Source organism: Podarcis gaigeae, assembly GCF_964106915.1.
Source record: "Podarcis gaigeae genome assembly, chromosome: 3".
Classification (NCBI taxonomy): Eukaryota; Metazoa; Chordata; class Lepidosauria; order Squamata; family Lacertidae; genus Podarcis; species Podarcis gaigeae.
Window position 1 is genome coordinate 103,255,405 of NC_139680.1, and position 26,044 is coordinate 103,281,448.

General features: G+C 44.2%; 1 protein-coding gene across 1 annotated transcript; it reads right to left on the bottom strand.

Annotated features, from left to right (window-relative positions):
• Window positions 1-24,239, bottom strand: SLC22A7 (solute carrier family 22 member 7; the record flags this gene model as incomplete). Its single annotated transcript, XM_083733931.1, has 10 exons — window positions 1-183; window positions 971-1,177; window positions 8,614-8,722; window positions 9,471-9,685; window positions 9,795-9,910; window positions 11,447-11,570; window positions 16,907-17,075; window positions 19,776-19,930; window positions 20,706-20,809; window positions 23,862-24,239. 10 exons carry the CDS (start codon window positions 24,237-24,239, stop codon window positions 114-116), a joined length of 1,647 nt encoding a protein of 548 aa, XP_083590057.1. The 3' UTR covers window positions 1-113.
• Window positions 24,240-26,044: the final 1,805 nt, after the last annotated feature.

The window sequence follows — 26,044 nt, forward strand, 5'->3', positions numbered from 1 at the left end:
GATTGCGCCCTTCACTTTATTGCATTAGAAACTCTAAGCCTGCGCACCATGTTGCCCTTGATCATCTTTTCTGCAATCCCCAACTCCCCCATTGCTAGCTGCCCCTCAGCAGGTCACTTCTGTAACGACTGCAGAGGCACGACTTCAGACACCTTCCCACGCAGGTGTTTCTCCCTTTCTGAGCTACAGGGAAACAACAAAGAAAAAGATCAGTGCTGTTTGCTGAGAAGTGGAGGATTAGCACAAATACAGCAGGGTCTCCCACCAGTTAGTTTCCACAAACCCTCCAAGTGTCCTTATTTTCCAGGGAGGGACAGTCCTGGATTTACAGAAGCCATCCTGGTTTCTGATGTGATCTTGGAATGTCTTGGTTTTCCTTAGGGTATCTCTATTTTCATCAGGGAAATGTTGGAGGGTATAGAGTTATACGGTCCCCAAGCCAAGGAGATAAGTAAAGATACAATCGTTAGAAGACATCTGAAGGCATAGAGAGGTTTTTAAATGGGTAATGTTTTATTACGTTTTTATATATGTTGGAAGTCGCTCAGAGTGGCTGGGGGAACCCGGTCAGATGGGAGGGGTATAAATAATAAAATTATTGTTATTACCGTGGTACCTCGGTTTTCAAATGTCTCCATAGTCAAACGTTTCAGAAATCCAATCCTGAAAACCTGGAAGTAAATGCCTCAGTTTTCGAACGTGCCTCAGAGGTCGAACAGGAAACGCGGCTTCTGTTTTGAGTTTTCCATATTGAGGCTCCCGTTTTGAGGCTTCTGTTTTCAGTTTTCGGTTTTTGAACGTTTCAGAACACGAACGGACGTCCGGAATGAATTGCGTTTGAAAACCGAGGTACCACTGTATTATTATTGAATAGGGTGTCCCTATTTTCATCAGAGAAATGCTGGAGAGTGTATTTTCAGCCAGTCCCTCACCACCACTTCCTGCCTCTCTGCCTCTCCCCGGCTCTCACCTTCGCTTTTCAACATCCTCTACAGTCTCCGGCAGCTCCGTGTTTAACGTCTCAGGGAGGAAGAAGGCTGCTGAGCCGCAGAGCACGGCCATGATGCAGTAGATCACTTGGGGCAGAAGCTTCCATAGGCTGTCTAGCATGAAGACGAGAGGAGCCACCGAGCCACCCAGGCGTGCCATGAAGGCGCAGTACCCTTGCCCATTCTGCCTGGAAGCAAAGAGGAGAGGCATTCCATAAGGCTTGAGTCCTCCAAAGAGGGGCTGGGCATGGGATGTCTTGGGTGGACGATTCCATTCTCAGCTTATCGGTCGGGAAAGTGGTAGCTGGCATGTCTAAGGACAACTGGAGGAGACCTTTGGCAAAATGGCGCCCAGGGCTCCTTGGGAGGCTGCTGGCTCTTTTTGGAGCTGGAGCCCAGAATGGGAATCCAGGTGAGTCGGAAAGGGGAATGCATGTTATGGTGGATCTCTCCCCCGCCCCCGGAACCCACCCCGCATCTCCCATGCATTCGTTTGTTTGGTTGTAAGTCTCTCTTTGGGTTGCCCTGGGCAAGAGAAAGCAACTAACAAATTCAGTTACGAATAATAATAATAATAATAATAATAATAATAATAATAATAATAATGGCTGAGGTGATTTGTAAGTGTCTAAGCCTTGCTAGCTTAGTGCCCTATTGAAAATAGAACTGCTGATATCATAATGGCATAATACTGTACTGGCCAGAATATAAGCTGCACCTGCAAATAAGCCACACCTTTAAATTCAGTGGCTTGGGACTTCCGGAGGCGGCGCGAAACAGCAATGGCGGTCCTCTTCGCGCTGTGAAGAGGGGCTCCGCGAAAAAGGGTCGTCCGCTATGGCAAAGCGGAGACCCATCAAGAAAAACCGCAGGCAGAGCGAGCCTGCGGCCGTGGGACTCGGCGGGCGCCTTGAGCCCCCCCAGAAGCGGAGAAGGAGCCTCGTAAGAGGCTCCGGAACGTGAAAGGGGGAGCGGCGCTGTGAGTTCATCGCTCTTTTCATGGATGCAAAGCCGCGCTGCTGCTGCTGATGAGCGCCGACCTTTCTTCTTGAAAATATCGAAATTGGAGCAACATACCCGTGAGTAAGGGGTTTAAATTTTTAACCAAATTGGAGAAATTCGGCTGAAAACGGGAGGCGAGTAACAGGAAGTCCGCCTTCCGACTCTGCTAATTAGACCAAAGCAAGGGCTCTGAAGCGAGCTGAAGTGCTTAAAAGGGACTGTAAAGTGAAAGAAAGAGTGCATTGATAGACTGTGTATCTTTGAGGAGAAAAGGGAAAAGAATTGTGAAATTTATGGACTTTTGCCTTTTGGAATTGTCTCCCTATTTTTGAGCTAAACGGAATTAAAAGGGGTAACCCCGTCATCGGGCTGCCAGTGTATAGAAGAGAACTGTCAAACTGCTGTCAAACTGACGACATTGTAGCAGAGATTTAAACTGTTGCATGGACTGAGATATTAATGTTTAACATTGTTGCTGGGACCTCCTTTGACACCTTGTGGCTGGACTCTAAGAAACTGGAAGCTCTGGAAACCTTCCTTTTGTGCATTGGAATTACAAAAATTTAACATGGGGAATATAGGAACTTCAATGGCAGAAAATAGTTCCTTCCTTCTTTGAAATTCTGAAATACTCCCCCTAGAGGATTGTGGAAGTATAGTGGCCTGGGAATTGAACTTTATTGAAATTCTTTGTGGTTTAATTGTTTATACTTTGGACTCGCCTTTCTCATGGGACAAAAGATCATTTGACCTTGAACAGAGGCAGGTGTGGAATGAGCGGCTCAGGGAGAACAAGAGCAGCTAAAGCCAAAGATAAAGAAAAAGAGAAAAAATCTGGGCAACTTATGCAAACAACCTTAACTCATCATCGCAGATCATCCGTCCCAACTGTGCTGACGCACAGGAGGTGGAATTTGTACAGCCTGCTACAGAAGATATGGCAACTGGAGGATCTGAAACAGTTTTGAAACAGATTTTGGAACAACTGGCAGTTTTAAATCAAAAAGTGGATAATCAAACATCAAAAATTGACCAAGCTACATCTTCTATTGGCAGATTAACTGAACAGGTTTCGCAGCACACCCAGGCGATTGAAAAACTGCAAGGAGCTACGGCTGAAAACTACAACTTAGCTGTGGAAGCCAACCAAAAAGCAGAACAGGCGAATATAAAGGTTGATGAAATTAAAGGGGAAGTAAGGCCTCTGAAAAGACAGGTAGGGGAACAACAAGCCTACCTGTCATTGGTAGAATTGAAAAGTAAAGAAAGTAATCTCAGGATAAGGGCTATCCCGGAACTGGAGAAAGACAACCTAGAGGGATTTTTGACACTTTTGTTCTCCAAATTCTGGGGAATTGAGGAAGAAAAGGACTTTAAAATTGTGACAGCCTTTAGACTGGGAAGATCTGTAAAGAAAGACAAGTCCAGAGACTGCTTAGTTGTTCTGAGATCAAGAGAAGAGAGGGATAAGATATTAGGCCTACATTTCAAGAAATCTTTGGAGATAGAAGGCAAAAAGGCTGAAATTTACAGAGATATACCCAAATATCTCTTGGAACTTAGGACTACCTATACAGACTTGACTAAATTGCTGAGACACAACGGAATTCCTTATAGGTGGGAGTTTCCACAAGGACTTTCATTTACTTACAAAGGAAGGAAAATAAAAATTAAATCACCTGAAGACCAGCAGAAGTTCCTATACGACCACGAGGAGGACCTGCAAAAAGGAGCTGCAGCTACTTGGCCTCCACCACCACCGGGACCACCTTCAAAAGACACACCACCTGGATCTGGACCAGTACTACCACCTCCGGGATCGGAGGGAAACTTAGACACCCCATTGTAGGACTTATCAATTGAATCAGGATGTCTCTGCAGCTTCTTAGTTGGAACATAAACGGCGGAAACTCCCCGGAAAAAAGAAGAAAAGTTTTTCACATTTTGAAAAAGGAACAATTGGACGTTATTTGCCTACAAGAAACACATGTGACAAGGCTCCATAGAAAAGTGCTAATTAATAAAAGACTAGGCCAAGAATTTATTTCTTCGGATAAAGTTAAGAAAAGAGGAGTGGTGATATATGCAAAAGAGAGCCTGTCACCGAAATTTTTATTTAAAGATGAACATGGCCGAATTTTGGCGATTGAAATACAGACACAAGGAGAAAAATTTTTGATATTAGGAATATACGCTCCAAATGAGGGAAAATCGGAATTTTTCAGGAAGCTGCATGAGACTATGTTGGATTATTTGGACTACAATAATATCATTATGTTGGGTGATATGAATGGGGTTGTGTCTGTAAACATGGATAAATCACAAAGTGCCAACATATTGAAAGATGGCAGACTACCTAAAACCTTTTTTGAAATGACTGACAATATGGACTTAATTGACATATGGAGGGTTAAGAACCCTCTAGGGAAAGAAGGCACTTTCTTTTCTGAAGCTCATCTGACATGCACACGAATCGACCAAATATGGACAACTAGAGGACTGGCACCTAAGACTAGAAAAGTGGAAATCTGCCCAAAAACTTGCTCCGACCATAATGCTTTGAAAGTGGAACTGAGACTAAATACAACCGGATCCTTTAGATGGAAAATGAATGACACTATATTAAGAGATCAGGAGATTGTTAAGAAGGCCCAAAAAACTTTAAAGGACTATTTTGAGATAAATTTGAATACCAACGTGGAAAAAAGAACAATCTGGGACGCAAGCAAGGCAGTCATGAGAGGGTTTCTAATACAACAAAACACGATTAAGAAAAGGCTCTGGAATGAAAAGAAGGAGAAGATATTGGAGAAAATAAGAGAAGGAGAGAAAAAATTAAGATCTAGGCCTAAGTCGAAGGATGTGCTAAGAGAAGTGAAATTTTTCCAGGCGCAATACTCGAAATTGATAAATCAAGAGGTGGAATGGAAAATTAAACAAATGAAACAAAGATCCTTTGAATCAGCGAATAAGTGTGGGAAACTGCTAGCCTGGCAGTTGAAAAAGAGACAAAAGCTTAATATAGTTACAAATCTAGAGATTGAAGGGAGAATGGTTCAGAAACCTGAGGAAATTAGAAAGTGTTTCCAGAGATATTTCAAAGAACTCTACTCACAAGGGCCGCAAAAAGCTTCCGAGGTGGATCAATTTCTTAAAACTAATGGATTACAAAAAATACCCCAGGAAATGAGAACAACCCTGAATTGCAACATCACACAGCAAGAAATTGAAAGTGCCATTCAGAATCTTCAATTAGGCAAGTCTCCAGGCCCTGATGGTCTAACCTCCAAATATTACAAAGTTTTAAAGGATTATTTGATACAACCCTTGATGGAGGTTTGTAACCAGATCATGGAGGGAAGGAAGGCACCGGAAACGTGGAAAGAAGCTTTCATCACATTGATACCTAAACTAGAAACTGAAAAGACTCAGCTTAAGAACTACCGCCCCATCTCACTCCTAAATGTGGATTACAAAATTTTTGCAGATATCCTGGCAAGTAGATTTAAAAAAGTATTAAATGAAGTGATCCATAAGGACCAGGCTGGCTTTCTCCCTGGTAGGCATTTGTTTGACAATACAAGAAACATTATTGATATTTTGGAGCTTCTACAAACAAATCTTAATACTAGAGCGGTCTTAATCTTTACTGATGCAGAGAAGGCCTTTGGTAATATTTCTTGGATGTTCATGAAGAAAAATTTGGAAGGGATGGGAGTGGGGCGGGGGTTTGAAAATGGTATAGAAGCAATCTATTCAGAACAAAAAGCTAAATTGATAGTAAACAATGTGGTGACAGAGGAGTTTAAAATTGAAAAAGGGACACGTCAGGGGTGCCCCCTATCCCCCCTATTGTTCATCTCAGTTCTGGAGGTGTTGCTAAACATGATTAGAAAGGACCGGTTGGTTCAGGGAATTGAGGTCGGAGTGAAACAATATAAATTGAAAGCGTTTGCAGATGACCTGGTATTAACATTACAGGAACCAGTCTCTAGTACTAAAAGAGTGTTAGAATTAATTTCTGACTTTGGTCGGGTGGCGGGGTTTAAGTTAAATAAGCAAAAAACTAAAGTTTTAGCAAAAAATTTGACAGTCACAGAAATAGATGAGTTCTCTAAAGAAACGGAACTAAATGTGGTTAAAAAAGTAAAATACCTAGGGGTGTTTCTGACCTCCAAAAATCTGAATTTATTTAAAGATAACTATGAGAAATGTTGGTCAGAAATCAAAAGAGATTTGGAAACATGGTCAAGATTGAAACTTTCCTTGTTAGGCCGAATAGCTGCTGTAAAGATGAATGTATTGCCGAAAATGTTATTTTTGTTTCAGGCCCTACAGATCGTGGACAAGGTGGAATGTTTTGGAAAGTGGCAGAAGGATATATCTAAGTTTGTTTGGCAGGGCAAAAAGCCCCGAATAAAGTTTAAAATATTAACTGATGTGAAAGAAAGAGGGGGATTTGCCCTGCCAGACTTGAGGTTATATTATGAATCTGCAGCCTTCTGCTGGTTGAAAGATTGGATTTTATTGGAGAACACTGATGTCCTAGATCTGGAAGGGTTTGATAATGCGTTTGGGTGGCATGCATATTTGTGGTATGACAAGGTTAAAGTGCACAAATTGTTTAAAAACCATATTGTCAGAAGAGCAATTTTGATGGTCTGGACAAAATATAAAGACTTATTGGAGAGTAAGACTCCGAGGTGGCTCTCACCGGTGGAGGCCAAGGCACGTAAGAGACTTAACATGGAGGCCCACTGGCCTAAATATTGGGAAATAATCGAAAAAATTGGAGACAATTGGAGGTTGCTGAGCTTGGAAAAACTGAAAACCAAGGTGCGAGATTGGTTGCACTATGCGCAAATTCAGGAGGTCTTTAAAATAGATAAAAAGGTTGGATTCCAGGTGGAAAAATCGAAACTAGAGACTGAATTGTTAGAGCCAAAAAATAAACTACTTTCGAGAATGTATAACTTGCTGCTTAAGTGGAATACACAGGATGAGACAGTCAAATCCGCCATGATAAAATGGGCACAGGATGTGGGGCACAACATTATGTTTGTAGACTGGGAAAGGTTATGGAACACCGGTTTGAAATTTACGGCATGCACTGCCTTGAAGGAAAATATTATGAAAATGGTATACCGGTGGTACATGACCCCAGTCAAGCTAGCTAAGATATACCATCTGTCCGACAATAAATGTTGGAAATGCAGAGAGGCGGAAGGGACATTCTTTCATCTCTGGTGGACTTGCCCGAAAGTGAAGGCCTTTTGGGAGATGATTCATAATGAACTAAAAAAGGTACTTAGATTTACCTTACCTAAGAAACCAGAGGCCTTCCTGCTGGGCATGGTGGACCAGAGAGTGCTTAAGAAAGATAGAACCTTTTTCATGTATGCTACCACAGCAGCAAGGATCCTGATTGCAAAATATTGGAAGACACAAGATTTACCCACGCTGGAGGAATGGCAATCGCAGTTGATGGACTATATGGAATTGGCCGAAATGACTGGCAGAATCCGAGACTTGGGAGAAGAAACAATCGAGGAGGACTGGAAAAAGTTTAAGGACTATTTGAAAAAACACCATAAGCTGTATGAATGTTAAAAAAAAAAAATGCACCCTTTAGGAAACTCTAGCTTCAGCAAATGTAAGTTAATGAAATGAAAATTAAGACACAAGAATTTAGAGGTAAAATAATGAAATAACTTTATTGTGTTTAATACAAAGCATACAAGAATTGGGTTACAGTAAAATTGAAATCAGGGAACATGATAAAATGGAAGATACAATAAGTTTTGAAACAAGTTAACAAATTGCTGATGTTTTATTTGACAGAGAATGCAGGGTTCGGAGGATGTGGGGAAGTCCTTTAGATTTGATGAAAAAAGAACATGGAAATTTGTTATTCTTCTATTCTATTTTCTTACATCTATCCTTTATTCTTTTTTCTGTATTTCTTAAACTCAATAAAAATATTACAAAAAAAAAAAAAAAAAAAATTCAGTGGCTTGGGGGAGGCTTGGGAGCCCCGGGCTCCCAAGCGGCTTCCTGGGAGCCGCACCACTTTGCCAGCAGCGTAAGGTCGCAAATATAAGCTGCAGTTTAACTTTTCACAATTGGAATTTTTGGGGAAAGTGTGGCTTATATTCAGGCCAATATGGTACCTATTTAATTTTAATTTTGAATTTTCTTAGTTTTCCAAATTTTAACAAATCAAACCAAATTATTTAACTCTGTGTGTGTGTGTGTGTGTGTGTGTGTGTGTGTGTGTGTGTGTATTTGGTTTCCCGCTCCTGTTGCAAAAATATGTTCAATTCTTCCTGATGTGGCTCCTTCATAATAGCATAATACATATCTATGGTCTGACTACACTTGGAATATTGTGTGACACTCTGGTCCCCTCAACTCACTCACCGCATTGGCTATCCCTGAATAAGTCAATTGATCATCGCAGCTGTAGTTTTTGGTAAATCGTTTGAGAAAAGCCAATGATTGGACTGTATTTATTTGGTGTTTGCACAGCCTGAAGGATGGAGGGGCATGCATAAGAAGGTCCCGGCCACACACAGGCTTCCAGCAGTGTTATTTGTGAGCTCAGACAGGAGCTCCTCCTTACCTGAGGACAGTGGGGTAGAGTTCCGAGGAATACAAGAAGACGGTGGTGAAAGCAGCTTCAGAGAATCCTTTGCCTATGATGGCAACCACAGAACGCAAAATCCCCAGTGCTGGGAGGAGAAGCAGTTGGAAAAGGTGAAAGGAGCTACTAAAAGGAAAACGTTTGAATGTGCAACAGGAAAAATCAGTGCTAACAATCCTGAGCATGTTGCCATGCTGTCGCAAGCACCTCCTGCAACGTTGTAATGGATCCTGAAAAGCCACTGCTTTGTTGATGTCCCTGATGGCACAGCTGCACAAGCAACTCTCACCTGGCCTCAATACCCATCATCTGGTCAGGAGGATGCAGGGGCTGAATTCAGTACTCCTACCCTCAAGAAAGACGCCAAAGCTGGCCGTGCCACCCATGAGCAAGTGAAAGCCAATCCAGTACAGATTGTCCCATGGACAGCTCGGAGGGGTGAGGATTGTAGTTTCATCCCGTAACGCACCCTTTTTGCATGCTCAGAATCTGATTTAGTGAAGCGATTTGGCTGCAACGTAGAGACTTCATTTGCTAGGCCAGGCAGCAGGGCTGTCCTCCTGTTCCCCCATGTAACGACAAATACAACTTGGCCGCCTGGCAATGGCAGGATAGCAACTTGGAGCCGGCCCTATTGGTAGGCAGAGTGAGGCAGCTGCCTAGGGGTCCTGAGAAGCAAGTGGGGCAGCTTCCCAGCCATTCTTTCTGAGCCCCCTCAGAAGGACAAGGAAGCTGCAGCATGATCATTTGCATCCGTTTTCTTGGCTTGAACAACGTTTTAAAAGGAAAACAACAACAACAACAAGAGGCAATAAGAATAAAGCCAAGCTACTTACACCTTGGGACGACAATGTTGACTCCTATGCATAACCCAGCTAGGATGAGGGACCAGGCCTGGCTCTGCTTCCGTCCAAATCGATTCACCACGAGGTACACAATGAGTTTGGCAGGGATCTCAATGGCCCCAAAGACAAACTGCGTCATGTACATGCTCAGGCCGAAGCCACTGATGTTCAAGCTCATGCCATAGTAGGAAAAGGCCACCCCAAACCTGAAGGGGAGGCAGATAAAGAGATGGGCAGAGGAACCCCAGACTCAGGCCCAGAGAGGACATTAACCCATGGGTGAGGTGAGGAGGAAGCGAGAAAGAGTTATCTCACCACACGGCCCCCATGCAAAAGGAGATTTTCCTCAGCATCGGTGTTCGGAAGATGCTCACGTAAGAATAATTCCCATCTAGCTTCTGCTCTACCGCGGCTGCTGTCTTGCTCAGCATCTGAAGAAGGGAAGCTGAGGTCAGTTCAGGAGTGGAGGACTTCCTCATGGTAGACCATCTGGTCTGCTGTCTCCCATCCTGGCTCCACCAGGCTATTAGGCATGGAACAAAGCTTTCCATTGTCACCAATGGGGTTCCCCCGCCCCAAGCAGTGGGGGTTTTCTGGGGCTGTTGTAGCACCATGACACCCTCAGAAAAACCACCCCCAGTGGCAATTAGCCATGAAGAAATCTTCCACTGACACAATTTTTTTTTAAAAAAATCAGAATTCACTATTGGCTTGCATGAGCAACAGCAGAGAACTCAGTGGAGAATTGTCTCTCATTCTGCCTCCACTAGTAAACCCTGTTGCAACAGGAGAAAGTAAAAACAGAAACAAAAGTGGGTCAGAAAGCCCCACATTTTAATATATATATATTTGTGTGTGTCTCTGTGTGTGTGTGTGTGTGAGAGAGAGAGAGAGAGAGGGGGGGGGAGAGAGCACGCAAATGTCAGATATTATTCATATTCTTCAGGTCTTTGGTTCAAACCATTTCTGTAGCAGGATTTTCAATTTTTAAACAGGTTTTAATTGCTCGGGGTTTGTTTTATTTATACTGGTTTACTCCTATCTTTCTACCCACGAAGGCGCCCTCCCACAAGGCAGCTCGTAATATGCACATCCTTAAAAACCAACGGAGTCCGCATTGATAGTATAAGGCACAAATGTAAGAAAACGTCATTCAGTCTTGTAGGATAAAAATTTGCAAATGGATCCTAATGCACTGAAAAAGGGAGGGAGGAGGCACCCTGAGAATGAGGGTGAAGGTGAAAATTGTGGGTGCAAAGCAAGGCTGAACAACTTTGTAGCAACCCTACTATATCTGGTTTTCAACATCGCGATAAATCACTAGCTAAACATTATGATATGCTGATATTATCACGATGGCTGAAATAAGGATGGTGCTATGCAGAGGCCCGGGCTGGCTTCACAGTTTTTCCTGCATCGTGATTTTCGCATAGTGCACTCACGCACATACGTCATGATTTGCGATATCCGAAAAGCAGACACTGGGCAGGCAGCCCTCACCGCTGTTCTGTGTTGCAGTCTGTGGCATTTTCCATGGCAGTAGCACTTGGTGGTACAGTGGTACCTCGGGTTACAGATGTTTCAGGTTACTGACTCCGCTAACTCAGAAATAATACCTCAGGTTAAGAACTTTGCTTCAGGATGAGAACAGAAATTGAGCAGCGGGAGGTCCCATTAGCTAAAGTGGTACCTCAGGTTAAGAACAGTTTCAGGTTAAGAACGGACCTCCAGAACAAATTAAGGTCTTAACCCGAGGTACCACTGTATGGGGGGGGGTGTTTTCTGCATTATTAGTTCCTAATGCCCCTACTCAGTGCTATTTTTCTAGAAAAGGGGGTTCTGGAACTCTTCATAAACACTTCCCTTGTTCTCTTAGAATGGCAATGGCGCCCGCCTGAGAGCAGCCAGGACTGAGTTCCGGTGAGTTCCGGATGAAAAAAATAAATAAAAGCCCTGCCCCATTTCACCTCAAGGTTTATCTTGGCAGCAAACTCCTTTCGTCCGTTCATTTTGGCACAAGCCTGCAAATGCCCACGAGCTTCCTTCAGTTTCCCTTTGGCCAGCAACCACCTGGCAGATTCTGGGAGCCACCTGTTAAAAGAGAAAATAATCAGGTTGTCTGATACATTGCTCACATCCTCCAGCTGATTTTGAAAACCCCTAAGGCAATACGTTGAAAGCAGTATAATTCCACTTTAAACGGCCGTGGCTTCCCCCAAAGAATCCTGGGAACGATAGATTGTTAATTGTGTTGAGAGTTGTTAGGAGACCAATATTTCCCTTCACAAGATGCTACAGTTCCCAGAGTTCCTTGGGAAAGGGGACCAGTTGTTAAACCACTCTGGGAATTGTAGCTCTGTGAAGGGAGTAAGGGTCTGCTTAGGGTTAGCCGATTTATTGGTCTTATTATTATTATAATCCTAGAATCCTAGAATGGTAGATTTGGGACCCCAAGCCATCTAGCCCAACGGCTTGCAGTGCAGAAATCTCAGCTAAAGCATCGATGACAGGCGGACACCTCACCTCTGCTTAAAAACCTCCAAGAAAGGAAGCTCAGAGGGAGCTGTTCCATTAACCATCTTCTAAACTGCCATCTCAAGGTAATTTACACATAATTAAAAACGCTTAACAACGCAAAAAATATCAAATACATTTAAAAACAAGTCTGAAACCTTAACAAGTGGGCTCATGTGGCAAAGACCCGTTTATACAGCTGGGGAAGCCTGTCAGAACAAAAAAAATAATCTTCAATTGCTTCTGGAAGGTGCAGGTAATGGGCACCTGTGGTATCTCAGCAGGAATGCTATTCCACAGTGATCTGCTGGGTTAATCAGGCATAAGGTGGTTTCTCAAGTAACATTTTCCTCAGCTGCATAGGGCTTTATATGTTAGTACAGGTGGCGCGGTGGGTTAAAGCCTCAGCGCCTAGGACTTGCCGATTGAAAGGTCGGCGGTTCGAATCCCTGCGGCGGGGTGCGCTCCCGCTGCTCGGTCCCAGCGCCTGCCAACCTAGCAGTTCGAAAGCACCTCCGGGTGCAAGTAGATAAATAGGGACCGCTTACCAGCGGGAAGGTAAACGGCGTTTCCGTGTGCAGCTCTGGCTCACCCGATGCAGCTTTGTCACGCTGGCCACGTGACCTGGAAGTGTCTCCGGACAGCGCTGGCCCCTGGCCTCTTAAGTGAGATGGGCGCACAACCCCAGAGTCTGTCAAGACTGGCCCGTACGGGCAGGGGTACCTTTACCTTTACCTTTACCAACACCTTGAGCGTGGGGCCTAGGGCACCTCCATTAGTCAAAGGTTATAGGGCCTGTAAGACAGAGTTGTTCCGCCTGGCCTTTGGCTTGGAATCAACTTGATCCTCTTTCCTTTTTCCTTTCTCCTTCTGTGATGGAACTCCTATTTGGGGACTTCCTTGGCTTTTTTCTGGCCCACGTAGGACCAGCCTAGATAGTTGGCCGTGGTGAAGATTTGACGTTTTCATCCCTAAAAAGTTTTTTATTTGAGTTTCTACTGAAATGAGGCTGCATTTTAATGTATTTTAATCTTGTTTTTAAATTGTATTTTAATAAATTGTTTTATACCTGATGTAAGCCGCCCTGAGCCCGGTCTTGGCTGGGGAGGGCGGGGTATAAATAAAATAATTTATTATTATTATTATTATTATTATTATTATTATTATTATTATTATTATTACTAAGGATGCTTTTCACTAAAAAAAGAGGGGGGGAGTTAGCCACACACATTGGCATATAATGTGTGGTTTGTGCTTGAAAGATCCCAGAATCTTGTGCGTCCAAAACATGTAAACAGCATGAGGAGGTATGACAATTGTTAGTTTCTCAGTTCTAGGAGTGGGAAGGTGGAGTTCTGAAACAGACCGTCTCTCTGCCTGTCACCCAGGTTCTAGTTCAGCCTGAACATTTAGCTCTTGGCGAAGGAACAACTTGGTGAACTATTACTTATACAAGATGCCAATGTGTGTGGATTTAGCATTTGGCTCCAGGTGTCTGATGGCTCATTTCATTTATATCAAACATGCTGGACACAGATTAACATAGATTGACACCCTTCTATTAATGTGTACTGGTGTCTCTGTTGGATGCAAAGTGCACGAGTCAAAGAGGCGAGACCCCTTGATGTCCTTTTCACAGGCACTGGCTGCATGAATACCAAACATTTAGAACACATTACTGCCCCAAAGTATTCTGGGGACTGTAGTTTACCCTTAACAGAGCTGCAATCCCAAACACCTTAGCAAACTACAGTCCCCAGAATCCTTTGCAGGGGTGCTATAAAATGTATGTTGTGCATGCATCCACTGTTACGTATTCTGGTGGGAAAGTTAATTAAAAATCATGAGCATTAACACGCTATCCATTTCTTCACAAATGAGAAGGTTAAACTTGTCCCTTCTGCTTTCTGCTTTTGCCAATCCCAAATTCAGTTCACGTCATTTCTGTATAAAATCCACACACTGTACACAAAAATCACATATTTCCTTAGGCATGTCTTCTAATATTCACATTTTCTACCCAGTTTTGCATAAGACACATTTTGACAGGCGATTTCCCCCAAAGATAATTATGCTTTTGTGTATACACACTTTCCCCTAGTATAAATATATGTACACTTTTGGGGTGCGTGTGAAGAATTGGATGTCGCCTTGTACGCCTCCTTCCAGCAACTCCTGCAGCCCAGGCTGGTGCCAACATATTGCTCTGCTTTCCTTTGGACCACACCAGCAAGGCCAAGTGGGGGTCTTGTCATCCGGGCAGCCCACAGTGGCGTAGCGTGGGGGGTGCAGGGGGGCCGGCTGCACCGGGCGCAACATCTGGGGTTCGCGCTCGCCGCCTCCGGAGTCGCCGAAGAGCCTCGGGCGCAGGCTGTAGCAGAGCCCCATGGCAGCAGCCCAGGCAGCAGCAAGAAGAAGCTGGCAGCAGCGGCAGGTTAGGGGTTAGGGGCGCAAATTACTTGCCTTGCCCCGGGTTAGGGGGCGCAAATTACTTGCCTTGTCCCGGGTGCTGACAACCCATGCTACGATGCTGGCAGCCCAGGACCTCTATACACACTGCCCAGGCTTGCGCCCCAAAGAGGTCACTTCAGTGCTGCTAACGCAGCAGTTTGACTTCACCCCTTGAGGCACACTCCATTTTCTCTCAAGGCAGACAGATGCCAACAACAACAGGTTGAGTTGTTAATAGGAAACCAGGGTTTCCTGGTTTGCTGAAGCTACTTAAGCCAAAGGAGGAACAAAGTGGGAGTAGCCAGGCAGCATTGACCAGCAAATGCCTCATTCCTGATAAACCATGAATGATGTTCGGTTAGATGACCCCTTGGGGCTCTCCCAATTCCACAATCCCATGATCCTATTGCTATCCTGATGGTTTATCCAAGCTGACCATTCCTCCACTCTTTCCAGGCATGCAGCGATGGAGGAAGCCACTTGGGCGCCAGGGGCGGCATGCCCAATGGTGGGGCAAGCTGCCCATAGGGGCGGGGCACACCTTGGGAGCCCCAGAGTCTGCCTGCCTCCTCCCACTCAGCCGCACTACAGCTGGGGGGGGAGGCAGTGGGCGGACCGTTTGGGCAGCGCGGAGCCTGCATGCGCCCAAGCCACTGTGTCTTTCCCAGGAGAGACGCACGACTTGGACGCGCTGCAGGCCCTGCGGTGAGTGCCGCCCGGCATTTTGTCACCCTCCTCAGTGGTGACACCCGGGGCGAACCACACCCACCGCACCCCCCTTTCTCCGCCCCTGCAGGCATGGTCCACAATACAGTGGACGCTCGGGTTGCGAACGTGATCCGTGCGGGATGCACATTCGCAACCCGCAACGTTCGCAACCCACAGCTGCGCGTCTGCGCACGCACAGGTTGCAATTCAGCGCTTCTGCGCATGCGCAAAGCATGATTTAGTGCTTCTGTGCATGCACAGCTCCCAAAACCCAGAAGTAACCCATTCCAGTACTTCTGGGTTTCGGCAGTCCATAACCTGAAAGAACGTAACCTGAAGCGTCTGTAACCCGAGGTATGACTGTATAAATCTCCGTTTCTGAGCTCCTTTGTTTTTGCTTTCCTCTGGAGCTTTCTCCACTAAAGCCCTCTCTTTAAAGCTCCGTCAGGGGGAAAATGTCAGAAAAGCCAAATTGGTGTTTGCTCTGTTTCAGCTTTAAAAAGTGGGGTTTCGTGGGGAATGCTTGGGGCACAAAAAATGGGGGGGGGGACCTGTTTGGACAAGGAACATTTAAGCACAGATCTCTGCCTGGAAAGAGAGGAGTGAAAGGTTAGTTTGGATAAGGCCAGACTGTAGAGCAACAAGAGTTCAGCAGGAAGCTATGGGGCAGGCTTCCTCAACCTCGGCCCTCCAGATGTTTTGAGACTACAATTCCTATCATCCCTGACCACTGGTCCTACTAGCTAGGGATCATGGGAGTTGCAGGCCAAAAACATCTGGAGGGCCGAGGTTGAGGAAGCCTGCTATGGGATACGCACTGAGTGGAATGGATGCCATAGGCCTGCCCCAAGACTTTTGCAGGCTCAAATAGTATTGGCACAAATCATAATGAATGCACAATAATAAAATGATGTCTGGAGGGGCCCACAACAGAGCAGGTTGCAAATTAAAACACAAAGTGTGACGCGGCAGCTAAAAAAGCCAATGCAATTCTGGGCTGCATCAATAGGAGTATAGCATCTTGATCAAGGGAAATAATAGTGCCACTGTATTCTGCTCTGGTCAGACCTCACCTGGAGTACTGTGTCCAGTTCTGGGCACCACAGTTCAAGAAGGACACTGACAAACTGGAACGTGTCCAGAGGAGGACAACCAAAATGGTCAAAGGCCTGGAAACAATGCCTTATGAGGAACGGCTAAGGGAGCTGGGCATGTTTAGCCTGGAGAAGAAGAGGTTAAGGGGTGATATGATAGCCATGTTCAAATATATAAAAGGATGTCACATAGAGGAGGGAGAAAGGTTGTTTTCTGCTGCTCCAGAGAAGCGGACACGGAGCAATGGATCCAAACTACAAGGAAGAAGATTCCACCTAAGCATTAGGAAGAACTTCCTGACAGTGGAATTTGCTGCCAAGGAGTGTGGTGGAGTCTCCTTCTTTGGAGGTCTTTAAGCAGAGGCTTGACAACCATATGTCAGGAGTGCTCTGATGGTGTTTCCTGCTTGGCAGGGGGGTTGGACTCGATGGCCCTTGTGGTCTCTTCCAACTCTATGATTCTATGAAAACAAACTCATATAAATCACACAAGTGCTAAAAACAAAGGAGACCGTTGCAACCAGCCAACTGAACAAAGCATGCATAGTATCCCTGAAGCCCGTCAGTGTGCCTAGCTAGGTTGCCAGCTGGTTCTGTGAAGAAGATGCCCTTGAGGAAAGGCAGGACCACAAGCCATCATGCAGGGTTAGTTTCACCCACCATACAGAGACCAGCCCCACTGCACATGGCAAAGTAGCAGCAAAGAGCAGCCAACGCCAGTCTCGCACCAGGTAAGCGATCAGAGCGAGAAGCATATTCCCCAGGCTCCAGAAGATGCTGGTCATGATCCCAGAAACGGTGCGGTGCTGGATGTCTACCCATTCCATGCCTGGAACATAGAAATGGAGTTTAGTACACAAACAGGCACACACAAACACACTTGATTGTGAGAGCCCAAACAGAACAGACCTAGATCTTACTGCCCAGACCCATTGTTTGCAAGCCTTCATCTAACCATCGCCTATGTTTGGAGTCAAGCAGCAATGCTCACTAAAAGAGGCCCAGTCAGCTGCAGTGTCTTTGCTTTCTGGTGGAGACCGGCTTTTGCACCGCTTCTAAGCTAGTCTCTTTTTAAGGACTTTAACCTTGTGGTGCACATAGCAGCTGCAAGGACAGCTCTGTTGGTGCCCACTACATGTGCAGTGTCGATCTGTAATACAGGGGAGAGCCGAATACAATATAGACCAAATGGGACAGAGGTGCCCAATTTGCAAAGTGCCCCCCACTTACAAGTATGACTGGCTCCAGTACTCTTTCCATTTTGCCCCCATTTATCTCTCCAAGCGTTTTGTGATTTTAAGGTTGGTGACTGTTTATTTTGGACAAAAGAAATACATTTTCACCATGGTTCAATTTTACATTTTCAGGAAGTGAAATAATATGAAGGGAATAATTAGATAGATAGATAGATAGATAGATAGATAGATAGATAGATAGATGATATAGATAGAGATAGATGATAGATAGATAGATGATGATGATAGATAGAGATAGATAGATAGATAGATAGATAGATAGATAGATAGATAGATAGATAGATATAGATAGATGATAGAGATAGATAGATGATAGATGATAGATAGATAGATAGATAGATAGATAGATAGATAGATAGATAGATAGATAGATAGATAGATAGATATAGATAGATGATAGATAGATAGATAGATGATAGATAGATAGATAATAGATAGATAGATAGATGATAGATAGATAGATGATAGATAGATAGAGATAGATAGATAGATAGATAGATAGATAGATAGATAGATAGATAATAGATAGATGATAGATAGATAGATGATAGATAGATAGATAGATAGATAGATGATAGATAGATAGATAGATAGATAGATAGATAGATAGATAGATATAGATAGATGATAGAGATAGATAGATGATAGATGATAGATGATAGATGATAGATGATAGATGATAGATGATAGATAGATAGATAGATAGATAGATAGATAGATAGATAGATAGATATAGATAGATAGAGATACATAGATAGATAGATGATAGATAGATGATAGATAGATAGATAGATAGATAGATAGATAGATGATAGATAGATAGAGATAGATAGATAGATAGATATAGATAGATAGATAGATAGATAGATAGATAGATAGATGATAGATAGATAGATAGATAGATGATAGATGGATAGATAGATATAGATAGATGTTAGATGCAGATCTACTATGAAACTAATGAAGCTTAAGTTTCAGGGCCCTTAATCCTGGAGGGGCACCAGACATGACTTTAGTCCACATCGCTTAACAAATTTGGGTCTAGTAGACCCAATTTGAGTTGTGCAACTCAAATTGATTGATTGTTATATATATTTCAACAAGTTTGAGAGTCAGTAGCACAGATGTTGTAACAGTTGTAAAGGTATGGTGATCTGTTATGCAACAAGCATATCGGAGAAGATAACTGTGGATACCTAGACTCGTTGGTTGGAACCCCAAAACAGTTCGAGTTTCAAAAATGTAGGTCCACCACTCGCTCTCTCTGCATATACACTGAGGTGCACCAACTGGAAGCAGGCAGAATATAGTGGCTGAGGGGGCAGACACGGGATCAAGGAACACATTGCCTCTGGCCCAGAATGTTGTTTTCATTGGCAGTAGAACTGAGTCCTTTTACCCCTGACAGAGGCAGATTTAGGGGAGTGCAACTGGTTTGGTTGCACCCATGGGCGCAGAGCCTTGGGGGTTCTGCAGGGGGCGCTGCAGGCAAACTGGAAGTTGAGGAGTGCCCCCCTCCCTCGGATTTTGGCATCACAAGGGCACTGCTGAAATTTGAGACCCCAAGGTCCACCACAGTGCTACCCCACCTCAGCCAAGCTTTGGGTCAGGCAGGACCTGATTCTGAATGTGTCTCCTGAAACTACACATGGTGATTCAGCATGTCCTTGTTCAACTTATTTTTTTCACATATGTGCTGTTGCACCACAGGGAAAGGGGAGAGGCTATCAAAATCCTTTCCATTGTTTCCTTTGTTCAGGCCCCTACATTTCCAAATCATGAGGACTGCAACCTTTTTTTGCTTTTGCTTTTTGCTACAGAAAAAAGTAGAGATTCCTAACACACCCGGTTCTGTGCTAGAACCCAGAATTACAAGCTTACAAGGTGAAATCATGGGCGTTTGGGATATACTTGATTCCTGCACATATTTTCCGCAAAGGTTCCCAACTCTACGGCTACAGCTTCTTAGTCTTTTTTTTTAAAAAATAATTTTTTATTAAAGTTTATTAGACGTTACAAAAGTACCGGTAAATGAAAAGAAATAGAAACAATACACAACCATACATAAAGACATTTATCTATACAATTTTCCAGAATGCAGACTAGAAAAGAAGAAAGACGATAAATAAAAGAAACAACAAAAAAAGAGTGAAAAGAAAAAATACTTTTCATAATGAGTAATTCCAAATTCATACTTCAAACATTACAATATATAAATCCTAGTTAAAATGTTATAAAAGACTTCTCAGTCTTGGAACTCTTGTTGTGCTTACCCAGAGGCACGACGATGAGAGAGAGGCCGCAGATAGACATTCCTGTCAAGGTCCTCATGACCGCCAGCATACTGTATGTAACAGATGCAGAACTCACCATCCCACAAATCAGGGTGCACATGTAAGACACCAGGAGCATGGTCTTCCGGCCGAACCTGCCACAACACCACAGAGAAAAAATGTCAACTACATGGCAAAGGAGACCATTGTGATCTCGGGTTCCTGCCATGTGCCACCAGAGCACTTGGCTTGCTTTCCTGATAGCCTGTAGAGTCACTGCTACTCCGTGTGGAAAATACAGAGGAGCTGTTGTTCTTATTTTGTACTATTTAAGGTTCTAGACTTCCCTTCCTTTGCAAAGGAGCCCAGGGCAACGGACGACAAAGCAGCAAAGCGATACAAATGACTAAATAATAATAAAAAGTATTTGAAACGTTTAAAGACAAGAAGATCTTAATCATTTGAAGGGATAGCTCATCTAATAGAGCATCAGACCAATGATCTCAGGGTCGTGGGTTTGAGCCCCACATCGGGCAAAAGATTCCTGCATTGCCGGGGGTTGGACTAGATCACCCTTGTTGTCCCTTCCAACTCTACACTTCTATGATTTAATAACTGAGTGGTTTGGTTGAGAATAAAGACTCCTTCCTAAATTCCTAGTATGCCAACCCTGCCCTATCTCACTTATGGGAAGTTCTTTAGACCAGAGCTTCCCTCACCTGATGCTATCCAGATGTTGATGGACTACAAATCCCATCATCCCTGGCTATTGGTCATGCTAGCTGGGACTGATGGGAGTTGGAGTCCAAATATCTGGAAGGCATCCTGATAGGGAAGACTGCCACAAAGTGTGGCAATCAAATTGGGCAGATAAAGGTGTTTGTCGTGTGAACAAAAGGTTTCAATAAGGAAGAAGCGTGAGAAAATTACCTGTCTGACAGGTAGCCAAAGATCAGAGCTCCAAGCATGACGCCAATGAAGAAGAAGGTGGCTGTGGCGTGATTCAGCTCTTTTTGCTCACAGACCAAGTCCCACTAGAACAAAGAACCCAGAGAAGCATTTAGAAAACCTATAGGCAGCTTGACTCAGGGTTGCCACCATTTTCCCCCAGCAGGGCTCCTGTGTGCCTTAAATACACAGGCAAGGATTTTGGAACATTAACACAGGGTTAATTTCAAATAGATCTGCTTTATTAATCAAAACCGCAGCAATTCCCCTAACTACATTAGGTACAGTATGGAAGAGCGATATTGAATTGCCTTTGCCAGGTGTGTGGAATCTTTGGCCCTCCAGGTGTTGCTGAACTACAACTCCCATCAGCCCCTGCAAGCCAGACCAATGGGATGGGGTGTGGGGAAAACAGCCTATTAAATCTATGTCCTGTATAGGGACGTTTTTAATGTTTGATGTTTTAATGTGTTTTTATATTCTGTTGGAAGCTGCCAAGAGTACTAAGATAATGGATTATTATTATTATTATTATTCAGTAGATTTTGATTTTGAATTCAGACACATAGCTTCCCACTGAGGCTTTTGAATGATGCATTCTGAACACTGCAATAAAGGTTCAATCTATCAAGCTGATTCAAATCAGGACTTTCCCAATTAAATAATATCTACCAAATAAGCTAGAGCTATGACTACCCAGGTGTCAACTGCATGTACTTCATTCTTAAGTATAAATTCAATTTTGAACATTTTAAATATGTGAGTACCTTTCTTTAGGGATGCTTTTGAATGACAGCTAAAGGTTACATAATATAGGCTACAACCAGGCTACACCCACTTCCTTGGAAGTAAGCACTAATAAACTCAATGGGACTTACTCCACGAGTAAGGGCCCAGTTGACCAGGATTACATCATTGAGAACATTCCTTTGTTTTCTTTGTTATTCTTTCCCTCAGACTTCCTATGTTGCAGATGAACTGCCAGGATAGAAATATATAAAAAAATAATGACAGGCAGAATCCGAGATCAGGGAGAAGAGTTGTTGGAGGAAGACTGGAAGAAATTTAAAATCTATTTACAAAAACATTGTAAAATTTCTGAATGTTGATGACATTGAAATGAAATGAATGGGTTCTAGTAAAAAAGGTAAAATAAGAATATGAAAGAAGGGATAGATAGTAGATGAAAATTAGGAACAAATAATACGTGAAGAAAGATAATTAAGGATAAAATTAATAAGAAGGAATTTGCTAATTAATTTCAAATTGGAATACAAGAAATGGGAGTGTGAGGAAGTCAAGAAAATAGGTTTATGAATGGTAAGAAAGCAAAGAGAGGGATTTTCTTTTTTAACTTTTTGAATTTTCTCTTAGTGTTTTAACTCTTTTCTTTTCTTTTTGGTTTTTTTCCTTTTTTCTTTTTATTCTTATATGTCAATTGCTTGCTTTTAATGTATTCAGATGTTTTTTGTACATTTATATTACTTTGTGTTTTTCTTTATGTAACCTTTTTCTTGGATAAAACAATAAAATATTATATATGAAAATATATATATATAAAAAAATAAAATAAAAATTATCCAGCTTATACCAAGAACAAACTTAGTTGGTCTCTATGGTGCTATTGGGCAATTTTTATATGTTTTGACTGCGTCAGACCAACACGGCTACCTACCTGACTCTAGATGCCAGGATAGAAGTTTGTCATCTAATGATCAAACATTAACGCTCGAACAGCTTCATGGGTCAGCTGAGGTGTTCCGGGGTGACATAGCACCAAGTTAATGTGCTGGAAAATGTGGATGGCAGTAATTCCCGCCACACCACCACCACCATGACTCCCTGGGGCATAGGCGGCGGTGTGGCAACTGCCTCCTGCTCCTCAGGCCCTCAGGCCGCTTGGCAGCACCGGCAGCGGGCTGTTGTTGTCAGACAGGAGGAGGCACCCCGGAGCCTCGCAAGCGAGCACTGGGTTCCAGCGGTCTGGCCAGCTGCACCGTGTCCACATCAGAGGCGTCTTCTGTGGGCAGCGGCTCCTGGAGCAACGAGGTGATCCGCAAGTTGGGCCCCAAGTTCTAAATTTTGGGAAAGGGAGGGGGCGGTGGAGGGATCTTTGCCCCACGGTGCCGGATATGCTTAGGACGGCCCTGCAACTGTGGCAGGAAGATTCAAGGACAGTCAGTTCAGTGATACCTCTGGATACGGACGGGATCCGTTCTGGAGCCCCGTTCACATCCTGAGTAGAACATCTGCACATGCACGAGTCACATTTTACCACTTCCGCGCATGTGTGTGACGTCATTTTGAGCATCTGCGCATGCGCGAGCGGTGAAACCCGGAAGTAACGTGCTCCGTTACTTCCGGGTCGCCGCAGAGCGTAACTTGAAAACGCTCGACCTGAAGCACAATTAACCTGAGGTATGACTGTATTATATTTTGGGAAAGATCCATGTCCTGCGTTATTTTATACTTTCTGGATGCCCCACAATCATATTATAAAGTAGTTGTGTTCTATGTTACAAAACAAGCGCTGCTGCAGGTTTCCTTTCGTTTTCCGATGTATTTCTTATCAATAAATAAAACTGCTGTGGCACGACCAAATTTTTATTCTGAAAGTGTGACCCAGGGGGGGAAGTCTGAGAACCACTGCTTTAGTGAGTGAGGAGGACTTGTTCTTATGGATATTTTACTGGATGAGCATTTTGTACTGATCGCGGTGTTACATTTCCCCGTAGTTTTAAATTTGCTTTTATTTGTTATGATTTAGTCACTTTGATATTTTTTTATAATGTATAAAGCAACTGATAAAGGAAATAAATAATGATCATGGTGATAAATAGTAAACAAATAATCCCCTCAGAAACATACGCTCACTGCCCAGAGCACTCTCAAAGTGGCAGAGAAAGGGAGAGTAACAACTGTAATGTATTTATTTATTGCATTTTTCTCCAGGGAGCTCAAGGTGGTCTTCTGTCCCTCACAATAACCCTATGAAGTAGATTAGACTGAGACCAGGCAATAATGAGCCTTATGGCCAAGTACATATTTCTCTCTGCTCAATTCCAAAAGAGCCCATTCTTTTGCACTTGTTTGCCCTTTCAGATGGTCCCCAAACATACAGGAAGATGCTAGGCTTACCTGGGTAGCTATGGTGGAAGTGAACTGGGACCGGTTATAAACCCACCCATTCTGGCAGCTCTGTACAGATGTGGCATTGGTCAACGCTTGGGAGGAGTTGAGCAGGAGGTGGAACTGAGGCTCTGAAAACATCTCACAGGAGCTGAAGGCTTCTTCCGAATCCCTCGGGATGCTGATGAGCAGCACCTCTGCCTCGGTGAGGTTGGCAAAGCGGTCCTGATGCAGGATGGCGCAGCGATGAGCCGGGGTGGCCGCCAGGAAGTTGTGCAGGAGGAAATGCAGAGGGAGGAAGAGCCTCGGGAGGCAGAGCAGGAGCAAAGTGAGGATCTGGAATTTGCCAAAGCCCCCAGCCTCACACAAGAGGTCTTCGAAATTCATCTTTGCCAAGGCCCTCGCTTGCTCGTAGGCGTCAAGGTGCCGCAGGAGGGATCCCCTACAACTCTTCTGCTCCACAAGAGCAGGAAGCCATGACTTTTCATGCCGTCGTCCGTGTGGACTTTGAGATGTCGATCGTGCATCTGGCCCTCACTGGTAGGGGCTGAGCCAAAGGACCTTTCGCTTGAGCCAAAGGACCTTTCGCTTGAGCCAAAGGACCTTTCGCTTGAGCCAAAGGACCTTTCACTTTCTCTGTCCCAGGGAAATGGCGAGGGCAGTGCCATGGAGCAGGAGAATGTTTAACGCAACAACTCTTAGCAGTTGATGAGTCACCTTTAGTGCTGCTGCAAGGAAGCAGGCTAGAAATTAAATATATTATGGTTATCCACCACTTCTTGCCCCCAAAGTTAAACTTTAGTCAATGCATATCAGCAACTGTTGAGGCCAGAATCACAGCCCACAGACCTTCTCCTGCCAATAACGCTTTTCTTCTGGAAGATTGAACTTAAAATGATTAGTTTCTGCCCCAGACAAATGACCTAACCTGGGCATGCAGGCGAGGTCAAAAAATCCTAGATGGGGACCAATATGCTCCATAGGTTTTATTGCCCTGCCCCATGGATTGGGACTTAATTTTGCTTAGGGTTGTCTTCCGGGGCAAGGGGGAATATGCAGCCTAGAAACAAGTGACAAGCCCAGGCTGTCTACAGGCTGAAGCCCCAGCCAAATTGCACAGCCATTTTACAGAACTTGTTGCAGATGGCTGATCCTACTGCTGCAGAAATAAGGGGCTGTTTTGTCCCTGAACCTATACTCCTGCTTCGAATCCTTGCCCAAGTGCAAGGTTGCCAGCTTCCCAGCTGACGACTGCACCTGTGCTTCTAGCAGCATCTTGCAGAAGATGGTGATAACATTTATATCCATACCAGAGATTTCTGTAGATAAAAAGGCTGCAGAATGCATAGGAAAAGGCTGGCTTAATTCTTTTCCCGGTGATTTGGCAATTCTGCATGTGTCTTCAGTGGTGTGTTTTTCAACCACTTTCCCTCCAGGGTTGCTGGAGCTGACTTCTGTCACCGTGTCTTGGGCTGCAGGAATTAGCAGGTGAGAATGTTTGGTCTCATTGCCATGAAAAGCTTTTCTAGCTGAACAATAAATCAGTGTTAAATCTACTAGAGCAGCCCAGGCTGTTTGGCTTTCTACTAGGCGGCTGGCAACAGCTCTGGTCAGCTGGCACCAAAAATCCAACAGGCCACCCTTCTTCCAAGGATAATACATGCTTCAGGTTACGTAGAGAGAAAGTGCTTGGCTCAAAGTCACCCAGGGAGCTTTGTGGCTGCGAGGGGAATTGGATCTGTGTCTCCTCAGTCCTGGTCTGGCTCTCTAAACAACTATACTACACAGGAGGGGCACTATATAAGCATGTTTGCCAAGTGTGTTCTGTAAGCTGGGTGCCACAGCAGAGGAGGCTGTGCCTCTGTGTGGTGGGGGCACCTGCAGAAAACCTCAGCTAATGATCTCATTACCTAGGCAGCTTTCGTTGCCGGGGTGGCACTGTGGTCTAAACCACTGAGCCTCTTGGGCTTGCCGATCAGAAGATCGGTGGTTTGAATCCCCACAATGGGGTGAGCTCCAGTTGCTCAGTCCCAGGTCCTGCCAACCTAGCAGTTTGAAAGCACACCCAAAAGTGCAAGTAGATAAACAGGTACCGCTGCAGCGGGAAGGTAAATGGCATTTCCGTGCTCTGGTTTCGGTGTTCCGTTGTGCCAGAAGCAGCTTTGTCATGCTGGCCTCATGACCCGAAAAAA